At 32.1% G+C, this 23363-nt stretch overlaps 1 protein-coding gene across 2 annotated transcripts; it reads right to left on the bottom strand.

Annotated features, from left to right (window-relative positions):
• Nucleotides 1-437: 437 nt before the first annotated feature.
• LOC149483601 (atrial natriuretic peptide receptor 2-like) lies at nt 438-23027 on the bottom strand. Of its 2 annotated transcripts, XM_089702771.1 has the most exons (14): nt 23013-23027; nt 22572-22624; nt 21369-21491; nt 16255-16368; nt 15609-15734; nt 11386-11514; nt 8227-8356; nt 7259-7381; nt 6504-6593; nt 3701-3824; nt 3117-3205; nt 2417-2546; nt 1786-1877; nt 438-706 (listed from the first exon to the last, which is right to left on the bottom strand). In XM_089702771.1, exons 3-14 carry the CDS (start codon nt 21464-21466, stop codon nt 557-559), a joined length of 1395 nt encoding a protein of 464 aa, XP_089558897.1. In that variant the 5' UTR covers nt 21467-21491; nt 22572-22624; nt 23013-23027; the 3' UTR covers nt 438-556. The 2 variants fall into 2 exon arrangements, with proteins under 2 accessions (XP_089558897.1, XP_089558896.1); XM_089702770.1 differs by lacking the exons at nt 22572-22624; nt 23013-23027 and having other exon boundaries at nt 21369-21671.
• Between the last annotated feature and the right edge of the window lie 336 nt (nt 23028-23363).

Raw genomic sequence — 23363 nt, 5'->3', positions numbered from 1 at the left:
AGTTATGGGTCCTCTTCACAATGGGCAGCGATGGGCGAGTAGAGGCAATCACGATAGTGTAGAGGGCCTTAATGTCTATGATCGGTCGTCATTGTCGATATTTATTCATATTCGCCATTAGGGTGCTTTTCCGCCAATAATGTGCGGGGATGTGTAACGACTAGCGAGGAATGTTTATAAAGAACCAATCATATCACTTCATTTAGTTTGAAGTTTGAAGCGTTAGCGTTTGAGTATTGCTTCAAATTTTATTGGTTACTAGCAGTCCGCCCCGGCTTCGCCCGTGTTGCATGTTTACGTTGTCGCCATAAGAACCATCCTCGTACTTCAAGGAATAATATAAACAAAGAATTATCGAAATCGGTCCAGCCGTTCACGCGTAAGGGAAATAGGGAATCCTTTTTATACAATATATATAGAGAATTAATTACAAACACATTCCTCGCTACACATCCTCGCACATTATTGATGGAAAATCACCCTAATGGCAAACATCAACGATCATTTGGGCCAACGCTCTCGATTGTGAACAAGGCCCATAAAATGCTATAAAATATTAATAGTTAGTTTGATAACGTGGCGACGCTCGTCCCTGAGAGTGGATTCTCTCAAGGAACGTGGGAGTGCAGTCGAGGGCCGCGCTCGGTCGCGCCGGGGACGGTCCCGTCCGGCCTTCTAACCAAAATGTCATCATTTCGCCTTTACCCTAGAAAGATATGAAAAATTGTATACATTAAATGCAATTTATTACTATCACTATCACTAAACAGTATAAAATAAAGTCGCTTTGTCTGTCCCTATGTCCCTATGTATGCTTATCTTTAAAACTATGCAACGGAATTTGATGCGGTCTTTTTAATATATAGAGTGATTCAAGAGGAAGGTTTTAGTATATGTTTTATTAGGTTTTAGACAAAGCGGGCGAAGCTGCGGTCGGAAAGCTAGTATAGTAAAAAAAGTCACTTCCCGCCGTCTATGTGCCGGTATGCTTAGATCTTTAAAATTAAGCAACAGATTTGATGGAGTTTTTTTTGGAACGAAGTTCCTTACTTGAAAAATGAAGATCTTAGAATATAATTTATAAAGTTTAAGACCAAGCAGGCGAAGCCGCGGGCGGAAGGATAGTATTAAGTAAATTTAATGTATATTGACATAAAATCTACTACTAACTATACTACTAAACCAGTTGAAAACTGTGTTTCGGTTGTCGGTGGCTTCTCGTTTAAGTACATGTTACGATAAATTTTATATCTAGTAAAAACATAATATATATATTCCAAACCAGTCATCTCCAATTATTTTCAATTATCGGTATAATAATTATTTCTTTATAATAATTTTCAAATAATACCAGGAGCAATTCAGAGCGGTTCACAAGAGTAGGATGACGTCACACGATCACAATTGAATGATGACGTGTGACGTCATTCCTCATCACAGGAAGATGTCATTTTGTCGTTCGTCAGAAGAACATGTCGTAATGTAAATACGTTTGATATAACTTTTGTGGTTATCACATTTTGTTAATACGTAACTTTGATGCTTTAAGTTATTATTTTAATTATTGCAATTTGCTGTAAAGTTGGTTTAAAGATGGTATAATACTCTCAGAAATCATAAAAAGCCAACTAAAAAGCATACTATATAGGTATATATGACAAATTTTCTACGAACGATACATAACATAAAGATTCATAAAAATCACTACAATTTTATGCATAAGAAGTAAAAAAATATGGATTAAAAAAGGTCTTTTGGTAATTCCTATAATTTTTCCCCTTTTACCTTGACATCAACCATCCCTCGCGGAGTTGTGACGAAGTAGCCGGTTCTGTCAAGCGCTCGTTTCACATCTTCCGATATTTGTATCTTCATTGCTGTAAAATGTTATATTTTTTTTCAGCTCACTTAAGAAATTAAATTAACCACCTGGGTGCGTGGCGTCATTTACAGTGCGATTCTCGAGACACTTGTGCCGAGCACACGTGTCAGAAGTGAAACTTCTTTGGCAAGATTCAAAGATACCAAAATTATCGCCTTACTCCATGACGTGATAGTATTGTCATGACGCGAACTTGAAATTTTACTCTCAACGCGCCTAAAGAAGTTTTACTTCAAAAATATAAATCATTCAAAGATGAGAAGAAAGAGTGTATTTTTAAAGTGAAACTTTTATTACATCGTCTCAAACTTTTTGGTCTGTGTAGCGCATGCCGCGTGTATCGCGGCTGCCGAGTAGGTATACCTACTCGGCAGCCGACCGTCACGCGACATGCGCTACACAAAGCAGTGTTCGGAACCGTTCGAACAGTTTCACTTTTACCGTGGTTTCATAAAACCACACAACATTTTTTTTATAATATAAATCATAAAAAATACAATAACATTCACAACAAAGCTAGTGAAATATACTAACGTTCTCCAGTACTCTCCATTCTGCTTGCTGTATTGATGGTATCTCCAAAGAGACAGTACCTCGGCATTTTGGTACCAACTATACCGGCGACGCACGGACCGGTATGGATACCACTTCTCATGCAGAGAGTCTGGAATTTTATACAAAATTAGCCTGTTGTTCAATGAATTTGTTACTTATTAAGTAATGTTAGGTACTATGAGGTTATTTAAAATGATATAAATACCTACATTAAAGTAAGTAAATTCGGATGTGATAAGAATAAACGATAATTTAAATACTACTTCATACAAGTGACCTAAAAACATTCAAGGCATGTGCCATTAGTTTTTTGGCAATACATATTTACAAACAAAATGGTTTAAGGATAATCATGAACTGATTCTTGTAAATAGACCAGATAATTTTTCCACTTGTTATGATTGGAAAATTAACACAGGATTAATTTTTACACAAAATTCCCGGTGCATAGCTAGGAGGCGAAATGTGTTAAGAACTCATGCAATAATTTTAAACCATATATGCAGCCGAGGAATATATAAAAAAATATGCTCACATTGAAGCGAACCAAAATTCTACAAGCAAAAATGTTTCAAAAAAAGAAATATATCTAAAAATGCTCACATTTACGCTGAACCCTAGAAACAAACGAAATAAATAAATAAAAAAAAAGCAATAATACAAGTTTTACCTATGTTACCTGTTCAGGGCGGTGCGGCAGCCGACACATCGATGTGGCTTCTAGCAGTTCTAGTGCCATACTTGCTATTTCTGTTGCATGTCTATTGCCTATTTAAATTGAAATAATATATGAATTATTGACTAACATTTAAAAACAGATAACGTTTTATCCAAACGTATGAAAATGTACAATTATTAATAAACAAATATAAACATACAGGTCACGCTGTTCCCTAAGGGACCAAGTTTAATGTTAAAACCCATTGGTCTAATAAATAGTTTTGAAAATAAATTAACTTTGCAATAAAACTTTTTCCGCAGGAGAAGAAAACCCGTAAAACCTTTAAACCTCCCGCCCTCCCATTTCCCCGCCTCAGATCGACCTTTTTCCTCCTTTTGTAATTGGTTTTATCCTACTATAAATTTGTTACTGTTTTCACACTGCTTGCTTGCAATGCTGTGCTTTGATTTATAAACATGAAAAAACATAGTAGATGTACCTACAATAAATAATCCAACAGTGAGCTTTAGCCATAATTTTTTTTTTAATTATATTTCCGCTTCATCTAAATATTATACTTATTTTATAAATAAAATTCTTACCATTCCTCACAGGCAGCCCTGACGCGACCATATACGAATCTCCAATAGTTTCAATTTTGTAAACATCGTAACATTCAATTCTTTCATCGAATAGCTTATACACCGAGTTTAGAAAACTTATAACCTGCAAAAGATAATCCTTTCGAATCGTGTAGCTTTGCAAATCGGAAAGTTTATGAACAAGAGCTTAAAATTCCAATTTTTTTATCTTTCATAGAGTCGCTTCCAATAATTAAAATAAAAAAGTTAAAATTATACGGGCTGATCCATGATTTAGGGCTGATTTTTCAATCCTTAGTTAAAACTTATTCGTCGAATAACGTAATAAACTTCCATTTCAAAAATGTATTCTTGCTCGTATTTGACAGTTAACAACTGTCAAATACGAGCAAGAATAAAGGTGATATTTTATACTTTATTGGACGGGTAAGTTTTAACCAAGGATTGAAAAATTGGCCGTTATAGATTTATAAAGAATAGAAAAAAAAATCGATCACGAGGCGGGACTCGAACCCGCATCCTTTCGCGCCAATCCGTGGGGCATCCGCCCCGGAGTCCCGCCTCGTGATCGAATTTTTTCTATTCTTTATAAATTTACATTTATAAAGCATTTGAATGCGATAAAACTAAAAATATCAAATTCAAATTGGCCCTTAGTATAAAATCGTCTTAAAATATAACACCTATAATATGGGTCATTGTCAAATTTTGCGCAGGTAAACTTGTCCCTCAAAACTTTTTTACTTCTATACCATTAAAAAGTTAACTGTCACTCAAAACTTTCAGCAAATACAAACTTAATCGCATTACTAATAATATATTAATAAAAGAAAGGCCTATTTTTAATTTTTTATTTTATTTTTTAAAGTAACATTGTGGTTTTTTCTGGTAACAGAAGGGTTTTCCATACAAATTTGACCTGTCCCAAGTAGCACTTCGTTACAGAAAATATAAAATAACTACAATTTCCAATATACCAACCCACATCAATTAAAATATTACTATAAACAGAATATTGTAAATATTTCTAAGAGTAGATTTTAAAACCGATCAGTGCTAAAATTTATTTTATAAAAAATTTTTTAACTTTGTCCCACGTAGTGTTTAGAATCGTGTGCTCTACTATGTTACTAAATAAATAATTACTCAAAATAGAGGTGGCGCTGTTTTCGACTTTCTATTAGCTTGAGCAAGGTTTCTGCAGCCATTGTGGTCGTTCGTTAGGTCGGGGGGAGGGGTACATTGAATTTCAGTCGACCGCATGGCGTTGAGCGTGCCGCGTGTTTTTATTCCGCATCAACATTGTTACCTCCCTATTAACGTAACTAAAACCGTTTTTTTCTATTATTTTACGTTCAATTTGTTGTTTAAGGGGTAATTATGCTCAATTTGAAATAAAAAAATAACTAAATGCATTATTCTATGATTTATGTCTTTTAGAATGTAAAATTTACAACTCTGTTATCATCATTCTGTTACTTAGCTCATGGTAACAGAGTTGAGTAAGCATGTATTCTTTAACTTTTGTTTGAAATTTTATATTTGTAATATTTTTTTTCTTAATAATCGGTTTCCTAAAGTAATTTTGAGTTGTTATATGTAAATAAATCATATATAATTAAATGTAACCTTGAAGATATTGTTACAGGATATTCTGCCGTTATTAACGCCCTTAAAATGCTTCTCACACTAGCTGAGCAGCAAGCAAGTTAAGAGAAACATATCGCAGTTATTTACAGATTATATAAAATTGAAGTAACAATTACAAACAGTTAACAAGAGATACGAGACGTATTAAAAACAATGCAACAGAGAAAAACGAAAAAAGTCTAAAAATAAGGACGGAAATCCAGTAAAAACTATTAAAAAACGCCATGAAAAAGTTAAGAATCGGAAGGAAAAGTATGCTATTGATAAAATATTTGACAAGAAGGCCGTTAAATTCTCTAGGCAGGAAATACAAATTATAAAAGAGTGTCCTGCTGTGGATCAAAGTTTCATATGAAAAAAATCAGCCCACATGTAAGAAAAATGTTTTAAAAACCAAAATCAATCTTTTCGAGCGTGAAAACATATCAAGAGTATGCAATTTATTCACTTATAGTACAAAAAGAACAACTAAGTTACTGTGTTACAACTCTGTTATTTTCGTGTCCCGAAGATTAAAGAACATATTTACGAAATTTTGGAAAAGCTATTCAATATAATACTGCTATATTACAATAGGTTAATTTGCCAGTTAATGAAGCGGTTATATGTTGTAATTAGCTGTTAATTTATAGATATTTCATGGAGTTGTGTAGAATTTAAGGTTTGTTATTATTCATAAAGTAACAGAGTTGACTAAAACTTTAAATGATTTACTGTAAAACTTAAAAAAAGCTTGTACTTCTAATGGTGATTATAAGATATAAGACTGTAATTAATATAAAAGCCAAAATATGTGCGACTGGCTTATTTAATTTTATGATAAAAGGTAAAGTATAATGATAACAGAGTTGTATTTTTTCACCACCCTGACGCACTAAATCTGAAATAAATCTTAAATTATTAGCTAAACATCGCGGCCAACTTAAATAAACCCTACTTCAGTTGTTTTAACAGGCACAGGCATAAAGAAAAGTTCAATTTTAAAATATTTTCTTTTTCACATTTTTGAAATCTGCAGTTACGTTTACCTGCGCAAAATTTGACAATGACCCATATATAAAAACTAATTTTTAATACATATAATTATGTAAATCGACCCTATCAAATTAAGCTAACACATTATGTTTTTCTTTAGTAAGATATTATTATGTACCTGATATGGGGTCGAGACAGCGGCGATCGCAGTAAAGCCAACTATATCACTGAAGTATACAGTGACTGATGCGAAAAACTCCGCTGGTACCTGGCGTGAAAAATGGAATAGGTTTTAAAACCATTCTTATATTTTCGTGTGCTTTCTGTTTTTGTTGCTGCACTACTTATATATATGTAGATAGGTATATACTGATAGATATAATGTGTATTCAGATAAGATACAGATGACAGACAGACGTTCGTATGTATGTAATCTATAATTATTCATGAATTGAATGCACAAATTTCCTTTAGATAATATTTCAATTATATGGAACGTAATGTGGTTATATCCTCTCTTTGAATATCATTTATTTGTGATCGAATTTCCTATAAACGGTAAATCCACAACTCTGTTGTTTTGTACTAAAATTAAGTTAACAATTTATTAATTACCGATTTCGCCGAAACCGAATCTGAACCGATTACAATATATCCTGTAAATCTGAACCGATTTACAGGATGTTTACAGGATATATTGTAGTGTGCTCTATCCTTAGATAGTTTACAAACACAAAATTCCATCTTCAAAAACGGCACAACGCACATAATATAAGACACACGTTTAAAAAGATAGTAAATTCTGGCTGGTTAGCCACATTTTCTTTTAACCTATCTACACCTCTTTACTTGTACCTTAACGTGACCATAACCATTGGTTTCCCGATTTTTTATCGAGTGTTGCTCAACATAATATGCTTATTGTGACTTTACCTGCTGTGTTTGTTTCAACTGTTTCGCAACACTCGCCGGCAACATTTGGTAGAGAAGGGAGTCGCTTAATTCCTTCTCGTATTCTAATTCCCTTGCTTTTTCTGATAGGTTTCTTGCGTATACCTAAAAGTATAGGGTTAAATGCCTTAAAATTAATAAAAAAATACACTATCATTTAATAATGTAAACAAATATTAAATGCAAAAATTATATTGTAATATTGGATGATCGTGATAGTAGAATCAACGAGGGCTTATAACTAATTAAAAACGGTGTGATTGATTATGAAGATATTTTCAATAGAAAATATTATTATGTAGTCAATGCTGTAAGATCTATTCCTTAGAATCTCATAGATAGCTATTTCTATAAAAAATGCCGTAACTTCGAAAACATTTAGCGATCAAATACTCAACTATTAAATGCGAGATGACGACATACGATGGTAGCTCAAATGGCATTATTTACATGATTTACCTCGTTTACAAGGTCAAATCTTGGCGCCATCGCAGTAGCGGTCAATGACACGATCAGCTGTTTTCTCGTATTTATTTATCTTACTTACATATGGTTATACCGAGCGGCCCGATCGGGCCCGACACAATAGATTTTCTATTGTGTCTGTGATTCCGGGGGCTGAGGGATTAATAAATAATATGTTTTTTGTTTAAGGTAACGTAGACTTGTGATAGTTCTATATTGTCGTGTTATTATTCAGAATATTGAACAAACAGTTTTAACTATCTACCATCTTTAAAATTTATCCCTATATTAATAAAATTATAATATAATAATATTAAATATTAAGTAAAGACCTTAGGTGTCCAAAAAAGGGCGGTAAAGCCACAAAAACAACACCACTAATTTTGCCAGTGTTTGAGCGGTGATAACCTATTAAAATAAGCCTTTGCTTGCTCTACTATAAAAAATATATTTTTTCCTTGTAAATATGTACTATGATTAATTACCTGTATGGTATTAACTGCATTTCTAACGAGTACTATGATGATAGGCGATATAACACACACGAGAACCAAAATAGCGGCACACACGGCTTCGCTTTGCCGCGCATTTCGTAGACTTTCATTGACGCCATTTCTGAAAACAATGGTTGGTTGAATATTCCATAATTCTGTATCGTTATGGTGTGTAGTTTCAGAAATTATGTGGAACAAAGCGTAGGTGTTTATGGAAATTTATTGTTTTATTATTTTTTTTTGTTATTATTTGCTCTATACATATAAAGTTGCTATTTTTATTTATCTTTAAGATAACATTAGAAATCTATGGCATGTAATAATTGTAATGCAGAGTACATTTTTTAATTTTCTCAAGAAAGTACGATATTCTATTTTTCAGTTAAACTTAAGTTATAATATTATTATGATCTTCGATATCTTTATTTTATAATTATTTATATGATCAACCAAAAGTATTTCAATGAGCAAGGTACACACACGCTAATGAACGTGATTCATAATTAATATATAAATATAAATATATATTAATAGATATAAATTAATTTTTAATACAAATTATAATAATATTATATCCATATAAGGCGAACGCGAGCGAATTAGCTCCAACCACAAAACTGTATAACTACGTACACTACGTCATAGATACATTTTTGGTCCTGTAACAATTATTTATGTACCAAACAAACACGTTTTGACAATTGTAAAAGCCCAATTTTCAGGATATATAAATATATTTAAAATATTATGTAGATATAGTTAAATATAGTAACAAAGGGTGGCGGCTTCATTGCGCATTCATCTCTCTGACTAAACTTTAGTCAGAGACTTTAGTTTAGTCACTAATCATCTTTAACTCGACAAACCCTACTCGGTCACTAAATCATCTTATACAGAGATTTTGAGGTTTTGCATAATAGTTTCGATGTCGCTATGAATGTTTAAGTGACGAAAAAATAGAACAAACGCCCGACAAAAAGTAAGTAATTTAGTTTAACGTAGTATACAAAAAATAGTATACAATAAATCCTACTAATATTATAAATGCGAAAGTTTGTATGGATGTATGGATGTATGGATGTATGGATGTTTGTTACTCTTTCACGTAAAAACTACTGAACCGATTACAATAAAATTTAGCACACATATAGAAATAGAAATAGAAATAGAAACACATTTATTCCCAAAAAAATGATACAGTACATTAGATACAGAAAATACTTATAACTTAAAAAACAAGGTATAACTGGGTAAAACAATATATTGTGTAGACGTAATAATATTATATTATATCTGTATCACCTCAGGGAAAAGGATTACTGACTCAGCATGAATGTTACAGCTGAGGCTGTAACGCTGTTATTCTGTCAGCACCATATAAGTAGAGAGGAGTGACTAATAAAAGTAGGTATAATATTAAAGAACGGACTAATTAATTATGCTATACAGTATAACAATAAAGTAAGAAGATTTTGATGTATGAAGTATGTAACATAGTTTGCCAGTCAGAACGTAAAATCGGCTGAGTGAGTTGAGAGGAAACGAATCAGTAATAAAAAATAAATAGTGTGTAATAATGAATTTATGTGTAATTTATGAATTTATATTGCCAACGCCAAGAACGTAGAAGAAGTTAAAGACATCCTTTCCAGAACAATAATATATAAAACGTAGAATATAGATGAAGTAAAAGAAGGACACAATTTTAATGAATATCAAATAGATTATAGTTTATAGTAGACATTATTAAACACAGAAAATAACAATAGGTATTTATGTAGACTGTTTTTGAATAACGAGAAAATAAGCTTTCAACTTCTTTTTAAAAGTGTCCCTTGATTGAGAATTTCGAATAGGAGGCGGGATATCGTTCCAGCATTTCGTAGCAAGAAATCTAAAACTTCCTCTAAAGGCGGCTGTTTTGTATTTAGGCACAGAAAAAATATTTGTGCATGACCTACATTCACTCGAGGCTTTGGAGGTCCTCCATAAAAGTTTATCATATAAATAAGAAGGTTTTTTAAATTTAATAACGTCAAAAAGGAGACTGGCAAAGTAAAGTTTTTGACGGTTTTTCATGTTAAGTAGGTTATGCATGTTTAGGTATGGTGAAATATGTGTTCTTGGAGGAATCTGAAAGCAATATCGTGCACAAGCATTTTGCACTCTCTGAAGGAGACGTTGTGTTCTTTGAAGCAAACAAGGACCATAAACTGCCAGAGCATAGTTTAGTTTGGACAAGACTAGAGTTTCACATAGGCGAATGCGCATATCTACACTTAAAAAATCACGAATTTTGTATAAAACTTTAATACGATAAAAGCAATTTCGAGTAACATTTAAAACATGGGCTTCAAATTTCAAATTATTGTCCATTTCAATACCAAGGTTGCGCACCTGATTGACACATTCGAGAGGTAAGTTATCGATACAAACTTTAGGTTTCAACTGCGATAAACAATTGACCTGTTTTTTGGAACCAACGATCATGAATTTCGATTTTATCGGATTTAATACCAAAGAGTTATTAGTAGACCAACATGAAATATTATTTAAATCCGAATTAAGATTCTTTATAGTCTGGTCAAAATTATCCCTGCTGATAGGAATGAGTAGTTGTAGGTCATCGGCATATAAGTGAAATTGACAATGTTTAATTGAGTGTGTAATGTCTGCTGTATACAGTATAAAATATATAGAGGGTAACTTGGATTAACACATAGGATAGTTTTTATTCCGGAAATCCCACGGGAACGGGAACTATGCGGGTTTTCCTTTGCAAACGCGGGCGAAGCCGCGGGCGGAAATCTAGTAAAAAATAAAAAAAGGAAAGTAAAGTATCGCCTAACGCTTTCGTGTCTTTGGCATGCCTTGGCGAGAGCTATCTTTATGAAACAAAACTATCACTACCTGGCTAGAAGTGAATGAAAGCACTGCATTTAATTTCAAGATTGATATCGTAATTAGTAGTTACGTACAAAAACTTTGTTATACTTTGTTAAACTTTGTTAGAAGTTATTTTGACTCGTCAAATATAGAAATATTTTTTTCATCGGTTCGTACAAACTTTAAATGCAAAGGTCACATTAGGTATACATAATATTAAGATACTAAAAAAAAGTTTTTTAATATAAATATAGATTTAATTACCGTATATACTCCCTTAGTTGCTTTTGCACAGCTCGAAGTTTGAACAGCAGCGTCGCGGTCTGGTCGAAGTATTCTATAGCATCCGTGACGCTGCCTGCGCGTTGCTTGTTGTCAACTATTTGCTGGTTTCTGAAGAGAATGTTATCATTAGTGGGGTCATTATGTGCTATAGCAGTAATATTTCCAGTGTGGGAAAGAGATGGCGCTACACAACGTATATAGCGCTGTCTTTTTTCACGACACTGGTTCACGTTTTTCAATGTAGCTTATCAATACGATGGATAAGGGCATTAACGAAAGTTGCGGTTGTTGTTACATCTTTTAATATTTTGTCTAAATTCGAATTGAAACTTCTTTAGGTGCGTTGAGAGTAAAGTTTCAAGGTCGCGTCATGGCAATACTTCATGGAGTAAGTCGACGATTTTGGTATCTTGGAATCTTGCCAAGGAAGTTTCACTTCAGACACGTGTGCTTGCTAGACACACTCTTTGTGTATAATAATGTATGGATTATTATATTATATTCACATAATACAAAAATAAAATTGAACTACTTAGTAATTAAGAAAATATCATAGTTATTAATAGTTGTTCTTTAATGAGATTAAAGTAATAAATTATTACAAAATATGTTGTGATTCAGAAAAAAGAAGGAAAAGGAATTTACGTTATTCATGATTTCAGTCGTCAACAATTACTGGCAATTAGTCAATAGTTATTTTCATTACTTACTCTATCTTCTTAATATATATATAAATCTCGTGTCACAATGTTTGTCCTCAATGGACTCCTAAAACCACTTAATCGATTATAATAAAATTCGCACACCATGTGCAGTTCGATCCAACTTGAGAGATAGGATAGGTTTTATCCCGGAAATCCCTCGGGAACGGGAACTATGCGGTTTTTTCTTTGAAAACGCGGGCGAAGCCGCGGGCGGAAAGCTAGTATTATTTTATATTATGATAACGAACTCTAATTTTAGAATATAACAATGTGAATAAACTGTTTAATTTACGAACGACAAAAAATATTATGAACCAATAATTCTTAACTCACTGATTTTTTTTTCTAATTCTTGTAGCTGATACGAAAATAAGATCAAATAGCGGTAATATTGGCTTTGAATAGACATTCCTCTATGTTTTATGATGCTTCAATAACAATATCCAGAATAACCACGGCAACAATAAGAAAAAAAATATTGAAATGGTAATAATAAACACGAGCTTTTAATTTTATTAATAGGTCAATTTATAAAATGTTAAGGCCAATTATGTTATCTATTATAATAAGACAGAAGTTAAACAGGTTTTAATAACTACGTATTTCCCGATAGACTACATTAATATGCTATAAAAAGATGGATATATTTCAATAGACATAAGTGGTATTTTGTGCGAAAACCTCAGTTCGTTTGGGGTAATCCCAATCGCTTGTAATGTTATCCTCTCCTAGTACATCATGCTAATTTTATGCACGTAAAATTCTGCATTATATTTAATTTTTTTCACGGAAAATACAGATGATAATATTTGGGAAGAAGATAGATTATTCTTATTAGTTAACATATAATACGCATACTTCCAGCTAGTAGATTATAATATGCACCACATACGACTCATATCAAATCATCTGTTTTTTATAAAAAAACAAACATCTCTCTCATCCATACATTCTTGCAAGCTTACCCGCTTATAACATACTAGCTGCTCCGCGCGGTTTCACCCCCGTGGCTTCACCCCTGTTGGTCGTAGCGTGATGATATATAGCCTATAACCTTCCTCGATAAATGGGCTATCTAACACCGAAAGAATTTTTCAAATCGGACCAGTAGTTCCCGAGATTAGCGCGTTCAAACAAACAAACTCTTCAGCTTTATAATATTAGTATTAGTATAGATAAGTAGGATTTAGATTATAATATGTATTAGTTACACACGTAGTAACTATTTAGCATTCAGTAATCTGTGGTACCTATCTACTACGCGAATGAAACCGCGTACTCCAGCTATCATACATTTTCGTACGCACATGGAATACGAAATTGCATAAACAATTCGAGATGAAAATAGATAATACATTTGAAGGTAAGCAAATAAATTCGGTGCACGTTTGCGAAACAAATTCAATTATGGGATTGTTTATATTAGACGCAGGTCAATGGCCGTGAGATAGCCTTGACACGCATTACTGAATTCTTTCAGGGGCATTTACTTTTTATAATATTGGTTAATGTTTATAGCTCGTTTCTTTGTATAATGTTCTTTATTAGTGTTATTTCTATACTTTAACAGAAAAAATGTTTTGTCTGTTTGTTGATTTAATTTTCTCACCTGATAGTAACTCAACTGATATTTGATGTATTGGGAAGTCGGTTATTTAATGTTCATAAAATAAAAATATATTACGATATCTCGTAAATATAATTATTAAGCTTATCTAAAGAAAATCCGCGTTTCGCAATCTCATATATTTCGTATTTTAGATTTAATAACCTCTCTTTTATATTTATACAATACTAGCGGTCCGCCCCGGCTTCGCCCGTGGTACATATTTACGTTTTCTCTACGTAAAAACCATCCTCGTACTTCAAGGAATATAATAAAAAAAGAATTATCGAAATCGGTTCAGCCGTTCTCGAGTTATGCGCTTACCAACACATTTTGCGATTCATTTTTATATATAAGATACAACATCCATCATCGTTGATCGTAAATCTATCTAATCTTATTATAACTGGGGACTCCCAGTATAATTGTATACAGTAGCTTGATTTATCTTAAATGCTAAATCTAAGCGCCTTATTATAACATTTATTTAATATGGAGACTAACAGTATAATTGTATACAGTAGGACAAAGACTTTTCCTCATCAAAACGTCACAGACCGTTATGAATGAAGATCAGCTATTTAAAGATATATGACTCATTTGAATGCAATTGTTACGTAGTATTACGAGTACTGAATTATGCTTTATGAGATAATATAAAAGCACGTGCTATTGAGAATGTTATTTTAAAATAATTAAAAACCAATAGATATTTCTTATATTGAATTATTTATTTATTTATTAGTAATTAATTACGAACTAGATAAATCAGTTGTATAAAATTGCTTTATCAAATAATTTGGTTTGAAGAGAAAAATATAAGCACAAATAACTTGGTTTTGTTTATTATAAATAACTTTTTTAAATCGTTCGTTAGTGTACAAAATGTAAAATTATTTAATGTATTTGGGATCTGATGTTTTATCGTCAGATTTTAATCCTTAGTTTTAATCATAGAAAATATGAAACCGCGAAAATATGAAATATGTTCTATGTAGTCTAAAGTATAAAAAAAAACTATAATGCATTTTTATAGGATAAAGTTCAAACATTAGTATTTAAAACTAATGAAGTATGACGTTTTTTATAAATTGAAACATACTTGGGAAAACCGAAGAAGCCACAAGTAATTACGTCGTCGAACAAAATTGTTTACTGAAAACTTGATACATGAATGAAACTGTAGTGTAAATAGAGTTATTTATTTATCCTTTAATGCTTTATATAGTAATGATATTATTATGAATGAACGTCAATACGGATGCATGAATTGTTTTATACTAACAAATTACCTCATGACAATGTTTTCATGTCACTGAAACTGGTCTGCCCAAGAATCAGAAAGATGAACAAATTTTGATAAGAATGTTTATATTTCAATTTAAGTAGTTAAAAAAATGAAAGTTTTAAGTCATCTAAAAAACTTCGTAAATAGGTACCTATTGATATCTATACAATTATATTAATAGGTACCTACCTATTTACGAAGTTTTTCCACCTGTCGACGGCAGCCAGTCGACGGGACGGCTAAAGTAGCCTCTGCCGTTCACAACTTGCCGTTCGTCTGTAAGGCCGGCCGTACAAGGACTGCTCGAGCAGTTAACGGCTGAGCGACGTACACGGACTGCTCGAGCGGTTGGTCGTTGACTGCTCGAGCTGTCGCTACACACCGTGCAGATGACGGCCTGAAACGGTCGCGACTGCTCGAACAGTCCGTGTATATCCTATAGTTCACCACGCGGTCGCGGCTTCAAGCCGTCGCGATCGGCCTCAACTGCTTGAAGCGGTCCGTGTACGGCCGCCCTAAGAACTCTGTCGATCAAAGTGTAAAAATTTGCAGGTATAAACTAGAGAGAAGATATGTTAAAAATGGTGGGTGTTACTATACTTACTTCTTTTCAAGAACCTGGTATTCCGGACTGTCTTCTTTTATATCCTTGTGTAGGGGGATCAATGCTGGCACCAGGTTCAAAGTATTATCCAAGAGATCTCGGCCAAGGACCATGTGACTTATATACCTGAAGGAGAAATTTAAGAGTTATCTTAAAACATTAAAATTTATTTCTCGACTAGTCATTGACTGTTACAATAATTATTAATTGGTATTTTCGATTACCGATGAACTTAATGTTTATTATTATTAGTAGTTCGAAGATGGGAGGATGAAATTAAGGCTATAGCTGGAAAAACATTGTCAAGGAAAGCAATTGGAAAGATGGAGGAGGCCTTTGCCAGGATTGGGCAAACAGACCGTGTTTTTGGTGTCATTGACTCATCAGAGTCGTCAGAATAAGTGTTTTATATTACCTACGTATCATATTGTATCCGAATAAAGGCTTATATTATTATTAAGTATCAGTATGATTTAGAGCATGTTTTTTTGCAGTAAAGAATACTTACCTATTTAAAAATACATTCAAAACAAATATGAAAATTGAAAAATATATCTACGAATTTTAAGCTTTTTAACTTTAATAGCTTCCCTGTTTTTTTATTTTAATTATTGTACATACTAGCATAAATTTTTTATTAGTGTACCTTTCATGAGCTCTGGACTGCAGGTATCCCCATGCGAAGTAATTTATACCAAGCACTGATGCTATGCCCTTACACTCAATACTTCGCAGAAGGTTCTTGAATCCAACCAGATACCTAAACAAACAAAAACAAAAAATTACATAAAAAGAACGTGTGCACGAAATGATTTTGAATTTCGAATTTCGAATTTCGAATTTCGAATTCTCCTCTACGTTATTTTTCTTTTCTGTGCCAGCTTTTTTATTTATTTTAAATTTTAATTTGTAACAACCACGCTACGGTAAGCGAAATGATTTTGAATTTCGAATTCTCCTCTACATTATTTTTTTATGTGCCAGTTTTAATCATACCTAGAAATATTATATAAATGCTAATAGAAAGGTAATTCCCGTTAGGACAAAATTGTCCCCACAAATGACGACATCTTTATAAAACGTACTTATTAGTCATTTAAATAAACTCTAGTAAAAAATACAATACCCTCAAACTTTGACTCACACAAATAATTTTAATTAAGGCGTACATGTCACCAATTCATCAGTTTAATAGTTCACTTATAAAGAGTAAACTAAATTAAACGGTTCACTCATAAAAAAAATAAATTAAACGATGTGTGACATTTCTTATTCACAATACTTCGCGAAATCCATTCAATATGATTCATGATTTTGAGATGAATCATTCTTATGTTGGCGATGATCGCAAAATCTAACTAATTTTTATCAGAAATTTACCTTACATAGCCGGTGTAAGATTTATTTTTTATTTGAGTGTTGCCCGCAAAATATAATTGACCGAATATTACATTTGCGGGTGATTCTGTTTTCAAAGTAAAATAGTCTAAAAATCGTATATTTTGAAATAGACAGTGAATGTGAAAACGTGCAGGGAGTATTCTGCATTTTTTTTAGATTTACAACAATAATTATAACCAAACTTCATTTTGCATAATATGTTACTCTAGCAACAATTTTGCCAAAGTGAAATGTCACTGGGGATAAAACCCAAAATTTAAATATAAATGAAAATATATTCATGAACACTGAAAGTTTTCAAAACTCATAAATTAACTAGTTTTAAAATATTATTAATAGAATTATAAATTTGCCAAATTATTTACATATTATGCCTGTATTATTAGTCATACAGTATTGTATTATCTGTATGCTCTAAGATCTGTGGTCATATATTAAATAATTATTGTAATCTGTGTCCCTGCTACATAATTTTTTTGATATTATTCAACTCGAATTATAATGAGGTATTTTATACGTAAATCTAGTATTTATAACAGTTGTCAGAACCATTACCGTTATTAAAACCATTATTCAAATATTTAAGGAGCCACATATATATATTTATATTTGAACTATATAACTTATGAAAGAAGGCATCGTATAGATAGTACAATAGGTAGAAGGTAGGTCGGTACGCATTTTATCAAGTACTAGCGGTCCGCCCCGGGGTACATATTTATGTTTTCTCTACATAAGAACCCTCTCCTCGTACTTCAAGGAATATAATAAAAAAAGAATTATCGAAATCGGTTCAGCCGTTCACACGTGATGCCGTGACAACGCGAAACGGATTTCATTTTTATATAATATATAGATTATAGATATTAATTTAAATACCGTTTATTTTTTGAAAAGGCGTGGATTATTTACCTAAAAATAAATTTTAAAACTTCTTAAATTAATGTAGATAAATAATAGTTTGGAAAATCCAAAAGTGCACGCCTCATAATTTTTTTTTAATAAGTAATTATTTATTAATTATTATTTTTGTTTATTTAATAACAATTAAACCACATCGAATCAGACCCTGAAAAATGAAAGGGTTCTATTCCTGAGCATACTCAAGCGTAAGAGAAAAAAAAAGACTCGATTAGTAAAGTATTTCGGTCGCTATCGTGTTAACAAGAAAATCCTCCGCACATACAGACACACGGACGTCCAAGACAGAACTTTTTTAAACTGTTTTTTAACTAGTTTAAATAACAAAAATGACATCAAAAATATCATGAATGTTAAAAATAGTGTTTTTTCTTAATATGTGTGTGTATGTATTATCTTACAAGTGCAATGTATGATACATAAAGACATTTTAAGTTTGAAAAATCAGATGTTTTGCGCGAAGTGACAGTAGTACCCACCTCAACGCTTCGCTTATGAGGCGTGCAATAATTATATTCATAGAATAACTTTAATCTAATTTGAATATGTGTAACACCCTATGTTGTTGACTGTACAGTGTACTTCATAATAATATATTATAATTCTTATTTCTTAATATGTACCATTATTTACTAATAATATTACTGTAATACTTTATGAATGGGATATAATATTGTTTATTCTTTACCTTCACAACAAATAGCGTATAATAATTGACGTATTTAGCACGTAAATTCTGAAGAGTCATTGAGTGCGTAATTTAAGGTTTTCTATTAATGGTTATTTTCAGACACATAATACATACATACCAATTACTAAATACTTAATAATATATTTGATACGAATGCCAAATAAATAATTCATTGAAGTATCACTCGGATAATTATTTTTTACTTACTGTATCATTTGCTCATCCTCACCTACGGACAAAAACGCGGGAAATTTTCAAAAATCGTTTTTCTAATTTTGTGTAAAAATTCTGCATGCTTCATATTTATTTATTTTTGTCCTATTCGGCGATAAACGTAAAAGCGTTGACATCCTACTATATTCGAAAGTTTTTATTCCTTCAAGAAAAAAACTACTGGATGTATTTAGATGAAACTTTACAGTAATATAGGTTATACATCAGACTAACACATATAGAGCTATAGAAAAACATGATTTTGCCCGCGGGTTCGTCCACAAGTGACACCGCGCGGGATCTCTAGTTTCTTTTATAATCATTGTAAAATAGTTTTGCCCGCGGATTTGTCCGCGATTGCAACCGCGCGGCACCGCTAGTTTATAATACATCATTATAAATCTAATCTAATATCTAATATATATTATAAAGGCGAAAGTTTGTAAGGATGTATGGATGTATGGATGTTTGTTACTCTTTCACGTAAAAACTACTGAACCGATTACAATGAAATTTAGCACACATATAGAGGGTAACTTGGATTAACACATAGGATAGTTTTTATCCCGGAAATCCCACGGGAACGGGAACTATGCGGGTTTTCCTTTGCAAACGCGGGCGAAGCCGCGGGCGGAAATCTATTTAGTATATAAAACAGAAGTTTAACAATTTAACAATATAAACATTAATTACCCGATCAATCATCGGTAATACGAAACTAATGACATGAAATTATTTACATAAGCGAGTTGATTGCATCGCAAGCATTGATTATGATAATCATAGATGCATCGACGAATTAACCTCGATATTCAATGGTGTGGATATTGGTTTATTATAAATGAGGCTTCACTTTTGAACTTTGCTTTAATAGATGACTTGGTGAACATTAAAACTCAACAATTTTTATATCCTAAGTGAATAGAATGTCCTTTTTACTTGGGTAAAGCTCATACAGTTTTAAGTTGTACAGTTGAACCTTCCGAACATATTCACAAAAACGTAGGTACCTGAACAAAATCTTGTATGATAAAAACCGCAATCTATACTATTATAAAGAAGAAAGGTTTGTATGTGTGTATGTATGGTTTTCACGCATAAACTACTGAACCGATTATAATGAAATTTAGCACACATATAGAGGGAAACTTGGATTAACAGGTTTTATCCCGGAAATCCCACGGGAACGGGAACTATGCGGGTTTTCCTTTGAAAACGCGGGCGAAGACGCGGGCGAAAAACTAGTATACATTCCTCCGCTTCTATTGGTCTTAGCGTGATGATATAATTATATAGCCTTCTTCGATAAATGGGCTCGATAATTCGAAGTCCTGACATTAGCACGTTCAAGAAAAAAATAATTTCTTCAGTTTTAAAATATTAGTAGTAATTGTACATTGAATAAATAATAAACAGCGGCCACCCATCAATACACTGACCGCGCATCAGGTTGCTTAACCGTGTAACAGGTCTTGTTAAGTAAGACATCCTCTCAAGGGGCCAGTAACAGTAAACAAATCGAAAACCGCTACGCAAATATACGCAAACAGTAGCGGTTACAATTATTAATAAATATTGTGCAAGATTCATGTGCTAATAAAAATGGACGAAATGAGAGAAATGATTTTTTTAAATATGTATTATGATTAAGGAATTAATTGGGACAGAAAATTTATAAATAAGAACATTAAGAACTGTTCTGGGTCGCAACTCCCCCATTCCTAGACTATGCTCCTTACTCAATAAATATAGCAACTCAGTGGATATTTTCTCGACTCCCTCTTTCGGAAAGCAATGCTTAACATTAAGACTTAATTATTTTTCAAATTCACATATTATTGTCCTTATGTCCGTAATATTATATAGATGAAATATTTAATGTAATAACTTTTTTAATATTGCCTGTTGTAGTTAATCAGAACTCTTTAATGATAAGAGCACACACATTTCTTTTTTGTTTAATTGTATAGATATATTGTGTATAGATATCGCCTAATTTATTATTATTTTCTGTGAATGTAGTGTTCATCTGTAATAGTTGTGCATAATAACGTGTAAATCCTATGTTAGGTACTGTTTTAAGTGAATGATACATATGTAACAACTGGTGATGAACCTTTTTAATAAATAAATAAAATAAATAAATTACATAATAAAAAATAGGTCAATAATTATGCTACTATTTTAAACAAAAATTTTTGGGTAAATAGATTGCTCTGCGATTGCGATTGATACTCTCACGCATGACGCAACCCTATAAAACGGCTTAGCAGGTAATATGGTATGCGGATTAAATTATATTTGTAAGTTACATATTATAAAATATACCTACTGCCTACTGGTTACTTATACTGTATTCAAACTGAAAATACACTAGCTGAAAAAAAAAAGTCACATAATAAAATATTCTCCTTAGAAATGACAATGGTAACTCATACAAAACCCGACGCGGACGTTCCCAAAAAATACGGCTCTCATTTGAAATTCACAAGGATACGGAATTCGGAATGACAAAGTGTCTCGTTAAATCATACCTCCATATAGTACTGCTATCGGTGTCCTTTATTTCCTTAGTAAGGTGAGTCAGTAAGGCAGCATTCGCGTTGGTGTACCATTCGACGACCTCCGACATGGAGGTACCCGGATTGATCTTGGCCCTGGAACAGATTGCGTCCAATTGCGTCAAATGTTTCGAAATGTGTTAATGTGTGAGTCTGGGGTTCCCTACATCCGTGTACCGTCAGCAATGGGGATTAAAAATAAAAAAAGGTGAAATTACGTAACAATATCAGTTGCTGATTTGTAATCGTTCATGAAGAATTTTCTAAGGAATAATAATATGCAATACCTACATAATATTCGTGATATAATAATAATTAAACAAAAATGAGTTGTAAGTAGATAATGTACAACGTTTTGTTACCAAACAGTACAAGAATAGACGCTATGCCAACATGTTCTACTTGATGTTATTATTATGCAAAAATTGTTAGAATTAATATTGTATTTATGCAGCATTAAGGTCCGTAATCATCCCTGGACGCAAGCTGGTAAGGTCCGCTAGTATATTAAGAAGAAGAAGAAGCTAGTATTCTATTTTAACTTTCGTTGCTTACAGTACGAATAGGATTAAAGAGGCCAGGAAAACTCCCAAAGATTCAATCGACAATTTTCCTGTGGTGACCAGAATACTAATTTTCAATTAATCACCTTAAACGGATATCACATTGGTATTACCTATCTACAACTGTTGTGATTGCTTTAAATATAGTTTATTATTATTTAGCCATGGCCATTTGTCCACTAACAATAAAGAACTTACAAGTCGACGAAAATATAGTAGAGTAGAAGTAGATACTATTTTTATAGGATTTCATCATTGAAATGTCGGATCTCATGATCACACACAAAGTTTTCCTCACGAATCAATATTTTATATTCTCTCAAGTTATCTTTGTTCCGGAATTTAAGGGACTTTAAATCCAAAATTACGCAGTGCACTACAAGAGGCTCTATCTTTCTGCATAATTATGAGACTGTGTAAACTAAAATATAATTTATTTAGTAGTTTTTAAATGTAACTGATAAAGATATTATGCAGTTTCGACGTTAAAAACTTATAATTATAGATGCACTACCTATATCTAGGAATAAATAAAAAAAAGGAAATAAAAATATTATTACACAATATTGCGGTGCTGTGGTTATAAGCGCGTAACAAAAATAGGTAGGAATACTCACTTACAGAGAATGTGGTATTAAGCAATAATTACGTGTTCACCCGACTCATCTGGTTTTTTTATAATAACCCAAGTTGAATCAACCCCCATATAAGGTACCTAGCTTTTAAAACACATTACTAAAAGGTTGCCTGGCAGAGATGGCTTTGAGCCATAAGGCCGCCGTTTGTACATTTTAAATGGTTTTTTTTATGTACTTTCATTTTAATATGTTGTACAATAAAGAGTAAATAAATAAATAAAATAAATAAAATGCATAACCATCTTACATGCTTTACAAAAAATATAAAAGATCTCAGAACTCAAAAACTTTTTATTCATGTAAACTATTATAAGTATTTCTGATTTTTTTAAACAACGGAACGAACTCAACAATCATCAGTTTAAATAACACAATCAAAAATATTTAAACCTTTTATTATTCATGTTAATGGGTACCATTTTCGTAATAGACTGGTTTATTTTTAAAGTACACAGCACAGATATTTTTTATCTTTATTTTAACAATTTGCAGACAAGCAAATGATGCAATACATATTATAGTATTATAATTTATATTATCTGTGCAATATATAGAAAAGAAAAATCTATCTCTTTAAATAGAAACAGTATTTGTGTTTGTCATACAGTTTGTTTTGCTCGAAGCTTCGTACGAAGTTTCTCCACGTGTATGCAGGCGTCACAAATTTGAATTAGTTATTTATAACTTTTTTAAATAACAATTTAATCTTTGAAATAGTTATTATTTAGACTGTATTAAGCCCAATAACAAAAGGGAGTATTAAAATT

This window comes from Colias philodice, chromosome 13 (genome assembly GCF_061535455.1).
Source record: "Colias philodice isolate Cphi_HAF_F1 chromosome 13, ilColPhil1 Martin Lab GWU primary, whole genome shotgun sequence".
NCBI classification, from domain to species: Eukaryota; Metazoa; Arthropoda; class Insecta; order Lepidoptera; family Pieridae; genus Colias; species Colias philodice.
This window is presented reverse-complemented; position numbering and strand designations above follow the sequence as displayed.